Source organism: Myotis davidii, unplaced genomic scaffold (assembly GCF_000327345.1).
Source record: "Myotis davidii unplaced genomic scaffold, ASM32734v1 scaffold355, whole genome shotgun sequence".
Taxonomy (NCBI): Eukaryota; Metazoa; Chordata; class Mammalia; order Chiroptera; family Vespertilionidae; genus Myotis; species Myotis davidii.
In genome coordinates this window covers 1,086,751-1,098,186 of record NW_006286818.1, presented here as the reverse complement: position 1 = coordinate 1,098,186, position 11,436 = coordinate 1,086,751, and the positions used below count along the sequence as shown (strand labels likewise).

Here is an 11,436-nt window from a genome sequence, read left to right as displayed (position 1 = left end):
GAAGCCTTCAGGGAGAGAGGCATGGAGGACCCACTGGCATCACCCATCAGTGGCCACCGCCCTCACCCATCACCCATCTGTCCGTGCATCCCTTCCTACAGCGCTCCTGCAATGCACACATGTGCAAAGCCCTGGGAAGGAGGTGCCATCCCTGCCTTTAACACACTGGGTCTAGCAGTTGGAAAAAGATTTCCCTTTAATCTCATTGTGAAGCCAGTGAACCCAGGCTCAGCATCCCTCATCCCCTGGCTCCCCACTTTCTGCCCCAGGGTTCCACCTTTCTAGACTGTCTTTTGAGGGATGCATGGCACCAGCTGAGCGCCAGCACCTCCTGTGCTGTCTGACTCCGCAGCCTGACCCTCCCCCGCTCCACCTGCCCCGTTTCCCGGCCCATTCCCTCTGCCTTCCTATCCAGAGGCCATCCAGCAGCACCGCCGGAACCTGGCTGAGTGGTTCAGCCGGCTGCCCCGGGAAGAGCGCCAGTTCGGCCCGACCTTCGCACTAGACACGGTGCACGTGGACCCCGTGGTCCGTGAGAGTGCCCCCGATGAGCTGCTTCGCCCGCCTTCTGAGCTTCGTTCCCCTTCGCAGCCACCCCCGGCCACGCGCCCCCCCCTGGCCCTGTCTCAGCTCTTTGACCCGGATGCCTGTGGGTGCCAGGTGCAGACGGTGGTCCTGTATGGCACCGTGGGCACCGGCAAGAGCACACTGGTGCGCAAGATGGTGCTGGACTGGTGCTATGGGCGGCTGCCAGCCTTCGAGCTGCTCATTCCCTTCTCCTGTGAGGACCTGTCATCCCTGGGCCTGGCCCCGGCCTCCTTGTGCCAGCTGGTGGCCCGGCGCTACACGGCCCTGAAGGAGGTTCTGCCCCTGATGGCCGCAGCGGGCTCTCGCCTGCTGTTTGTGCTCCATGGCTTGGAGCGGCTCAACCTGGACTTCCGGCTGGCAGGCACGGGGCTATGCAGTGACCCCCAGGAGCCAGCGGCGCCGGCTGCCATTCTCGTCAACCTGCTGCGCAAATACATGCTGCCCGAGGTGGGTGCCCTCCTGCCGGCCTCTCTAGCCCTGATTTGCCACCTACGAGTTTTTGTGTCTTAGGCCTGCATTGTTAAAATATATTTTTTCATTGATTTCATAGAGGGAGAGAGAGAGAGAAACATCAGTGATGAGAGAATCATTGATCGGCTGCTTCCTGCACACCCTACACCAGGGGCCAAGCCCACAACCTGGGCCTGTGCCCTGACGGGGAATCCAACCGTTACCTCCTGGTTCATAGGTGATGCTCAACCCCTGAGCCACGCCAGCCAGGCTAGGCTCGCATACTGACTCGGGGGAGAGGCCCTGGGCGAGTTCACATCCTGGCCCCACCGCTTCCCAGCCATGTGTCTTTGAACAAGTCACCAACTTGCCACGCTTTCTGTTTTTTTCTTCTTGAGTCGTGCTGATGGAAGCGGCACTAACCACATAGAGCTGTGCGAACCCCCCCCCCCCCCCAGGACTTTCCTTAGCCTCTGTCTCCTCTGAAGGACCATCATCTGGGCCCCTGGAGGGGAGCTGCTGGAGTCTATATGGTCCCTGCACCCCTTGTTCAGCACCACCCCAATACCATGTGTTCATCAGCACGGCCTTCGGTCTAGACCAGTGGTTCCCAACCTTCCTCAACCCCTGAGCCACGCCAGCCAGGCTAGGCTCGCATACTGACTCGGGGGAGAGGCCCTGGGCGAGTTCACATCCTGGCCCCACCGCTTCCCAGCCATGTGTCTTTGAACAAGTCACCAACTTGCCACGCTTTCTGTTTTTTTCTTCTTGAGTCGTGCTGATGGAAGCGGCACTAACCACATAGAGCTGTGCGCACAGTGCGGGCTCCCAGCAGGTGCAGGTCATGGTTAGTTATCCTCATTAGAGTCGTCATCATTCCCACCCTGGGACACTCGGTCCTCAGGCGCTCCCGGGGTATAAGGGCTCTCTGACCCTCGCCTCTGCCCTTCCAGGCCAGCATCCTGGTGACCACCCGGCCCTCCGCTGTGGGCCGCATCCCCAGCAAGTACGTGGGCCGCTACGGCGAGATCTGCGGCTTCTCGGACACCAACTTGCAGAAACTCTACTTCCAGCTGCGCCTCCACCAGCCGGACTGCGGGCCCGGCGCCGGGGGTGCGGGCGTCCCGGCCACGGCGGCACAGCGGGACAGCCTAGTGGAGATGCTGTCCCGGAACCTGGAGGGCCACCACCAGATCACAGCCGCCTGCTTCCTGCCCTCCTACTGCTGGCTGGTGTGCGCCACCCTGCACTTCCTGCACGCGCCCACCCCGGCCGGCCAGACCCTCACCGGCATCTACACCAGCTTCCTGCGCCTCAACTTCAGCGGGGAGGTGCTGGCCAGCGGAGACCCCGCGCAGCTGTCGCTGATGGCCTACGCCGCCCGGACCATGGGCAAGCTGGCCCAGGAGGGGGTGTCCTCCCGCCAGACCCGCTTCTCCGAGGAGGACGTGCGCAGCTGCCTGGAGGCGGGCGTCCGCACGGAGGAGGAGTTCCAGCTGCTGCACATCTTCCGCGGGGACGCCCTGCGCTTCTTCCTGGCGCCGTGCGTGGAGCCGGGACACCCCGGCACCTTCGTGTTCACTGTGCCGGCCATGCAGGAGTACCTGGCCGCCCTCTACATTGTGCTGGGCTTGCGCAAGACCACGCTGCAGCGGGTGGGCAAGGACGTGGCCGAGCTGGCGGGCCGCGTCGGGGAGGACGTCAGCCTGGTCCTGGGCATCGTGGCCAAGCTGCTGCCGCTGCGGATCCTGCCAGTGCTCTTCAACCTGCTCAAGGTAACGCCAGCGCGGCCCGGCGGCCTCCTGCTTCCCTCCCCGAGGAAAGGGCTGCGCCTGCAGAGCTCGGAGCCCTTCCTTCGGCTCTGGTTTCAGATTTGGGCAATGTGGCTTTATTTTACTTTATATTTTATTTTATTTTATTGCTTTGAGAGAGGAAGGGAAAGGGAGAGAGAAGCATTGATAGGCTGCCTCCTGCTCGCCCCACCCTGGGGATCTAGCCCGCATTCTGAGCATGTGCCCTGACAGGGAATCAACGCCTGCCACTGAGCTGTACCAGCCAGGTCAGTGTGGCTTCAGTGGGACTGGGGTGTTAAGAAGGGCGGAGGGAAGCCACAGGCTGGGGGGAGGGGGGGAATTTGAGGATGCAGGGACTTTATTTATTTATTTATTTTTAAAATCTTTATTGTTAAAAGTATTACATATGTCCCCCTTTCCCTCCCATTGCTCCCCTCCAGTTTACCCCGCGCCCCCTCCAGACCTTCACCACCCCATTGTCTGTGTCCATGGTCTTTGGTTGATTACCTCCCACCCACCCGCCCTGCCCCGCCTTCCCTCCGAGATTCCGCACTCTGTTCCCTGTGTTCCCTCCCCTGCCTTCCTTCAGAGAGTCTGACCCATGTCTCTGGATACCCTCCATTCGTCAGTTTATTTTGTTTCTTAGATTCCACATATGAGGGAGATCATGGATACTTGTCTTTCTCTGACTGACTTATGTCACTCAGCATGACACTCTCCAGGCCCCTCCATGCTGTCTCAAAGGGTAAGAGACCCTTCTCTGTTACTGCTGCATACTATTCCATGGTGTAGATGTACCACAGTGTTTTATCCACTCACCTGCTGATGGGCCCTTGGGCTGTTTCCAGGTCTTAGCTATTGTAAATTGTGCTGAGGGTGCAGGGACTTTAATAACAACGCTACAATTCTAAGATGGTTTTCTTCCACACCTCTGCTCCTAGCCCTTATTTCTGGAAGGTTATTGAATTTGGTGGCATATAATCTTTCATAATAGTCTAGCATGATCCTTGTATATCTGTGATGTCTGTGGTGACTTCTCTCATTTCTGATTTTGTTTATATGGATCTTTTCACTTTTTTCCTTAGTGCAGCGGTTCTCAACCTGTGGGTCGCGAACCCTTTGGCCATCGAACGACCCTTTCACAGGGGTCGCCTAAGACCATCCTGCATATCAGATATTTACATTACGATTTATAATAGTAGCAACATTACAGTTATGAAGTAGCAACGAAAATAATTTTATGGTTGGGTCACAACATGAGGAACTGTATTTCAAGGGCCAGAGGTTGAGAACCATTGCCTTAGTGAATCTAGCCAGGGGTTTGTCAATTTTATTAATCTTAAAAAAAAAACAGCTCTTCATTTTATTAATTTTTTTGTATAGTCTTTCTGTTCTCTATTTCATTCCATTCTGCTCTAATTTTTATTATTTTCTTTTTTCTGCTGACTTTGGGTTGCTTTTGTTCTTCTTTTTATAGTTCTTTAAGATGTGAAGTTAGGTTGTTTACTTGGGATTTCTCTTATTTCTTGAATAGGCCTGTAATGATTTGAACTTCCCTCTTATTACTGCTTTTGCTGCATCCCAGAAGTTTTTTTTTCCCCATATATTTTATTGACTTTTCACAGAGAGGAAGGGAGAGGGATAGAGAGCCAGAAACATCGATAAGAGAGAAACATCGATCAGCTGCCTCCTGCACGCCCCCTTCTGGGGACACACCCACAACCAAGGCACATGCCCCTGACCAGAATTGAACCTGGGATCCTTCAGTCTGCAGGCAGATGCTCTATCCACTGAGTTAAACCAGTCAGGGCTCCCAGAAGTTTTTTTAAAAATATATTTAAATATATGTTCTTTGTTTCAGGTAGAGTAACTCCCTTGAGTATTTCCTGCAATGAAGGTTTTTCTGGTGATAAAATCCCTCAGCTTCTCTATGTCTGGGGTCATGTTTATTTCTCCTTCATAGTTAAAGGATTATTTTGCTGGATATATTATTCATGGCTGGTAATTTCTCTCTTTCAGACATTTTAATATTTGGTTCCACTCTCTTCTGGCTTATAGAGTTTCTACTGAGAAGTCAGATGAAGTTCTGATGGGTTTTCCTTTGTAGGTCCCTTCCCTCTTTTTCCTGGCTGTTTTAAGAAGTTTTTCATTGTCACTGATTTTTGACAGTTTTAATATAAAGTGCCTTGGAGAGGGCCTCTGTGGATTGAGGTAACCAGGGTTCTGTTTGCTTCTTGGATTCAAGGATTCAGTTCTTGCCATAGGTTAGGAAGTTCTCACCCACTGTTTGTTTGAATAGACTCTCCATTCCCCTCTTCCTCTTCCAGAATTATTCTAATATTGCTTTTTCTGATGGAGTCAGAGAGTTCTCATAGAGCTCTTTCACTTTTCTTTTTAATATTTTTTTTTATTGATTTCGGAAAGGAAAGGAGAGGGAGAGAGAGATGGAAACATCAATGAGTGAGTCATTGATTGGCTGCCTCCTGCACGCCCCACACTGGGGATCGAGCCTGCAACCCAGGAATGTGCCCTTGACCAGAATCGAACCCAGGACCTTTCAGTCCTCAGGCCAACGCTCTACCCATTGAGCCATGTTTCTTTATGGTCTGTCTTCTTTCTTCTGCATCATTTCTAGATTCCTATCTTTGATATCACTAATTCTTTCCTCCATCTGGTTGGCTCTGTTTTCTGTGTTTAGTAGTTCACTTTTAAAATATGTATATATTTTTTAGTGACTTCAGAGAGGAAGGGAGAGGGACAGAGAGCATGACTGATTGGCTGCCTCCTGCACGACCCCCACTGTGGATCAAGCCTGTAATCTGGGTATGTGCCCTTGGCTGGAATCAAACCCGGATGCTCCAGTCTGCAAGCTGACGCTATCCTCTGAGCCAAACCTGCTAGGGCAAGTAGTTTACGTTTAATCTCCTTAATTGCATGCTTCATTTCCAGGATTTCTGATTATTTTTTTCTTAAATATTTTTTTATTTCTTGATCCCCAGTAGGGAACAGGCAGGAGGTAGCTGATTCATGATTCTCTCTCATCACTGATGTTTCTATCTCTCTCTTCATCTCCCTCTCTGTAAAAAATAAATAAAAAAATATATTTTTAAAAAAATAATGAGAATCAGAAACATCAATGATGACAGAGAATCATTGATTGACTGCCTCTTTCACATCCCTACTGGGGATTGAGCCGGCAACCTGGGCATGTATCGTGACCCAGTATAGAACCATGACCTCCTGACTCATGGTTTGACGCTCAGCCACTGAACCACATTGATCCTTTTTTAAAGTTTCAATCTCTTTGGTAAAGTACTTGTTTTGTTCATTGATTTGTTTTCTGAGTGCATTGAATTGCCTGTCTGTATATTCTCGCATCAGATTGAGTATTTTCAGAACAGCAATCTTGAAATCTCTGTCATTTATCCATGTGTTCCAGCTTGCTTTCTGGGGATTTTTCCTTTCCTTTCTGATCATCTTCGTTACCATGGTGATTAATGGTATTTGCTGTCCTCCTTTGCCTCTACTGGTTTTTTTAATATATTTTATTGATTTTTTTACAGAGAGGAAAGGAGGGAGACAGCCAGAAACATCCATGAGAGAGAAACACCGATCAGCTGCCTCCTGCACATCTCCCACTGGGGATGTGCCCGCAACCCAGGTACATGCCCTTGACTGGAATCAAACCTGGGACCTTTCAGTCCGCAGGCCGACGCTCTATCCACTGAGCCAAACCGGTTTCAGCTCTACTGGTACCTTTATATCTGTCTTATTAATACCCAATAGCCCCTTTCTCTGCAGAGGTCTTTCTATTATTTTCCAGTAGATGGCGCTGGATCGCAATATTTTTTACCTCTGTGATCTCCCAGTCTTGAGCTCCACGGCTTCCAAAGACAGTACAGCGGTGCTGCTTGGAGGAGGGGTTTGTTTTGCCCTCACTGTAATGGTGACCCCTGACCTCCGTAGGGTCCCATTCTAAGCACCCCTCCTGGGGATCAGTCACAGAGGGAAACAGCGGTTCTACTGTAGTAGCTCTTGGTCTACAGATAATATGCTCCTGGACCCAACTCCCAGGGCACCGGGAGACGAGTGTTGGGAGTCCAAGTGGCAGCGGGGCTCTGTGGTTCCGTTTCTTTGTCTGAAACACCACCGCCTGGCCCGACTGTGGGGAGTCGCAGAGCAGAACCTGTGCTCTGTGAGGCGTCTGCTGGCTCAGTTACTCGCTCCACTGGCCCTGCCCGGCTGCCCCTCCTCCCAGCAGAAGGAAATGCCTGCTACTGCCCACTTCCTCTCCTCCAGGCCGAGCAGCGAGCTCCCAGCTGCAGGGCTGTGTCTGCGGCTCCATCTGCATTTTCCTCCTTTCTCATCTCCCTGTTCATTCCTGGTTGCCCACCTTTATTATTATTTTCTTAAATATATTTTTGTTGATTTCAGAGAGGAAGGAGAGGGAGAGAGAGATAGACACATCAATGATGAGAGAAAACCATTGATTGGCTGCCTCCTGTACGCCCCACACTGGGGATGGAGCCCACTTACCTGGGTGTGTGCCCTGACCAGAAATCCAACTGTGACCTCCTGGTTCATAGGTCCACGCTCAACCCCTGAGCTGCGCCGGCCGGGCCTGGTCGCCCACCTTTAGAAGTTCATGGTGAGGGCCTCTCAGGCCGCGTCTGCGTTGAGCAGGGGCTTTTGCTGAATTATAGTTGGTTAACTTGTTGAAGTTTCAGGGGGAGAGGCCAAGGGGATCGCTCATGCCACCATTCCTCCGACTCCCTTCATCCTTGTGTCTGAAATGGGGATAATAGAATCTGTCTCATTGCCTAATGGGAGAGTGAAACGCATTCATCCGCATATTGAGGATGCTGTTTAATTTTTAAACATGAAAACAGGCTCAGCCGCCCACCCCATCTCACACCATCTCCTCAGACGGGCGGCAACAGCTGGGGCTGCCCACCATTCGAGGATGTGCTTGCCTCACCGACTGCAGTGGGAGACTGGTCCCCTGGAGGCCCAGCACCCCTCCAATGTAGAGTCAGGGTTCTTAGCCCCACGCTCAGAGGGAGGCCTGCCTCACAGAGGGCAGTTCCATCTGCTGCTTCATGACCCGAGGGGAACATTCCCTATCCCAACACCAGATTAGGGTCAGTCCAAGAGCACTACCCTCCATGGCCGGAGCCCCGCCTGGAAAAAGTGAAAAAAATAAAACCATACTTTAGAGGAGGTGTCATAGCACCCCTGGTGGCTCCCCGAGCAAGGGCCTCCTGTCCTTTCGGAACAATTGCAGGGACGAGCCGTGGGGCTGCAGACATCCCCAACAGTCCTCTCTTCAGTGAATATTTGCGTGCCTGCCGTGTACCAGGCGCTGCGCTAGATTCTAAGAAAAACCAGTTAATAGAACCCCAGGTTTCTGCGTTTTCTCATCGTGCGGTCTGAACACAGACCCGCCGGCATCACCATGGAATGAGCACTCCGGTCAGGGCCTGCACAGCCCAGTGCCGGGCGCCGAGTGTCTGGGGCCTGGCCTCGGGTAAGGAAGCCTCTGTGCCGGGGGCAGTCGCTCTGGTCCCCGAGGGTCCCCAGACAGAATCGGCGGAGCTCCTCTGAAGAGGAGAGAGCTTTGGAGGCGGAGAAACCTCAGCATTGGAGGGAAGCAGCGTGGGTGAGGGTGCGAGGCCCGTGATGAAGTCGGCAGGGACCAGGGATGCCGGCTGACGGAGGAGGGACGTGCCATCAGTCGTCATTGCTCTGAGGAGGATGCTGAAGATGGGGATGTAGTTATAACACCGGCGGCTCCACACTAACTGCACGCTACCTGCTGCTTCCTTCCCACCACCTCCTGGGCGGGACGTGCATGGGGCTGGGAAGAAAGTATGTCTGGAGGGCATGAGAGCGGCTGAGGAGGACTCTGGGCAGATCACATGGGGCCCAGTTACGAACAGTTTCCTATTCTGTGCAGGCAGTGGGAGCCCTGGGAGGCGGCGCAGCCAGGGAGTCATGTGACCGGACAGACCATGCTGCGAGTGCAGGAGGGACACCCGCTGGGGCAGGCATGGAGCCGGCACGCAGAGGCCGCAGCCCCTGCCCTCTTCCTCTCCCAGGTGGTCCCACGCGTGTTCGGGCGAGTGGTGGGGAAGAACCGCGAGGCAGTGGCCCAGGCCATGGTGCTGGAGATGTTCCGAGAGGAGGATTACAACAACGATGACGTCCTGGACCAGATGGGCGCCAGCATCCTGGGCATGGAGGGCCCCCGGCGCCACCCCGACGAGGCCCCCGAGGACGAGGTCTTTGAGCTCTTCCCCATGTTCATGGGGGGGCTGCTCTCTGCCCAGAACCGGGCCATGCTGGCCCAGCTTGGCTGCCCCATCAAGAACCTGGACGCGCTGGAGAACGCCCAGGCCATCAAGAAGAAGCTGGGCAAGCTGGGCCGGCGGGCGCTGCCGCCCTCGGAGCTCCTGGACCACCTCTTCTTCCACTACGAGTTCCAGAACCAGCGCTTCTCTGCCGAGGTGCTCAGCTCCCTGCGCCGGCTCGACCTGGCGGGCGTGCGCATGACACCCCTCAAGTGCACGGTGGTGGCAGCTGTCCTGGGCAGCGGCAGGCATGCCCTGGACGAGGTGAACTTGGCCTCTTGCCAGCTGGACCCCGCTGGGCTGCGCACGCTCATGCCCGTCCTCTTGCGTGCCCGGAAGCTGGGGTGAGGACCTTGTGCTCGGGCATGAAGAGGAGAGGCTGGCGGGGCAGAGGTGGGAGGAGGAGGTGCCAGGGAGACCAGGGGCACTGAGGAAGGGCCACGGGCCGGATGGGGGTGTGGGTCTGGGTGGAAGGGATGAGCAGTCAGAGGGAGGATAGGTGTGGACTGCAGAGGCAGGATGGGGAGACAGGCCAGTGGATGGCCAGCCTTGGCTCAACTTCTCTGGTTTCTCCCTCCCCTCGGGCCACCCTCTGCCCAGCTTGCAGCTCAACAGCCTGGGCCCGGAGGCCTGCAGGGACCTCCGAGAGCTGCTGCTGCACGACCAGTGCCAACTTTTTTGCTGGCGGCCAGCTGAGGTCAGGGATGGGCTCCACCTCAGCACGCCTGGCACAGGCCCACTCCAGGTCCAGGACAAGAAGGAGGGCGGATGGGGTGAGATGCCACCAGCAACAGGTGCTAAGAGAGCCTCTCATGGGACTGAAGTCAGCCTGGGAAAGGGGTTGGAATGGAGCCCAGGCCAGTGGCTTGGTGACAGAGCCACTGATCCCGGGATGTGTGTTGCCTCACAAGGATGAACTTACGCTGGGCACTCCGTCGATGCTCCCAGAGTTGACTGACTTACTAGGAACCAGACTTCTGGGCTCCCGGTTTCTGGTTGAAGTGAGGGGAGGCGAATGAGGAGAGAGAAAGGAGGGGGGGCAAGAAGGATGGGGCTCTGGGCTCCAGGGAGGAGGTGAGGGGAGAGGGGAGAGGGGAGAGGGAGTCGGTGAGGGGAGAGGGGAGAGGGAGTCAGCAAGGGGAGTGGAAAGGGGGTGAGGAGAGAAGCCAGCTCCTGCCCTCTCCCTCCTCTGCAGGTACCACCCCTGCTAGTCTCCACCCTCCCTCCTGGGCCTGCAGTTTTGTGTCCAGGCTGGTCTCCACCCCAGGTTGCACCCTTTGGGCCCAAGCACGGGGTCTCTCCCACAGGCCCTTGTAACCTTGCGATGCTTGTGGCTGCAGGCTGTCCAACAACCCGCTGACGGCTGCAGGGGTGGCCTCGCTGGTGGAGGGCCTGGCGGGAAACACCTCCCTGACACACCTGTCCCTGCTGCACACGGGCCTCGGGGACGAGGGCCTGGAGCTGCTGGCTGCCCAGCTGCAGCACAACCAGCGGCTACAGGAGCTGAACGTGGCCTACAATGGCGCCGGTGACACTGCGGCCCTGGCTGTGGCCAAGGCGGCCTGGGAGCACCCCTCCCTGCAGCTGCTGCAGTGAGTCCTGTCCCCGCCCAGCCCCCAGCCCCAGCTGCTTCTCCTCCAATGTTCCTGCCCCAGTGAGGGGCCCGGCCTCTCTGCCTGGCTCCGGAGTGATGCCAACCGGCCTGGAGCCAACCCTTCCCTGCTCTCCTTCCCCCATTTGTCCTGGGCTCCTGGCGGCCCCCTTCCTAGTCCCTGGTCCCACTAAATTCTACAGGCATCCCTGCCTCCCGTGGGCCACCACACTCCGGCTCGGGCTCATTGAAGACACACCCATGGCGTTACACAGCCGGTGGCTGAGCCGTGAGCCCCCCTTGCTCTCTGCCCCTCACACCCCCTGCCCCTCCCTCTCAGAGCCCTGCTGACGGCACACCTCTGCTCTCTCCCGCTAGCCTCTACTTCAACGAGCTCAGCTCCGAGGGCCGCCAGTTGCTGCGGGACATGGGGGACGCGGCGGAGGGCCGAGCCCGGGTGGTGGTGTCGCTGACAGAGGGCACGGCAGTGTCGCGGTACTGGTCGGTGATCCTCAGTGAAATCCAGCGGAACCTCCACAACTGGGATCGAGCCCGGGTCCGGCGCCATCTCCAACTCTTGCTGCGGGACCTGGAAGATAACCGAGGCGCCACCCTGAACCCGTGGCGCAAGGCCCAGCTGCTGCACGTGGAGGGCGAGGTCAGG

At 55.8% G+C, this 11,436-nt stretch overlaps 1 protein-coding gene across 1 annotated transcript in view; it reads left to right on the top strand.

The window, feature by feature from the left end:
- NLRX1 (NLR family member X1) overlaps positions 1 to 11,436 on the top strand; it is a 19,960-nt gene that overhangs the window by 7,870 nt on the left and 654 nt on the right. Inside the window, exons 5-10 of the mRNA XM_006758727.2 lie at positions 416 to 1,035; positions 1,992 to 2,813; positions 8,930 to 9,525; positions 9,782 to 9,868; positions 10,522 to 10,773; positions 11,151 to 11,430. Coding sequence (XP_006758790.1) covers positions 416 to 1,035; positions 1,992 to 2,813; positions 8,930 to 9,525; positions 9,782 to 9,868; positions 10,522 to 10,773; positions 11,151 to 11,430 — 2,657 coding nt within the window. The remainder of the gene's footprint in view (positions 1 to 415; positions 1,036 to 1,991; positions 2,814 to 8,929; positions 9,526 to 9,781; positions 9,869 to 10,521; positions 10,774 to 11,150; positions 11,431 to 11,436) is intronic.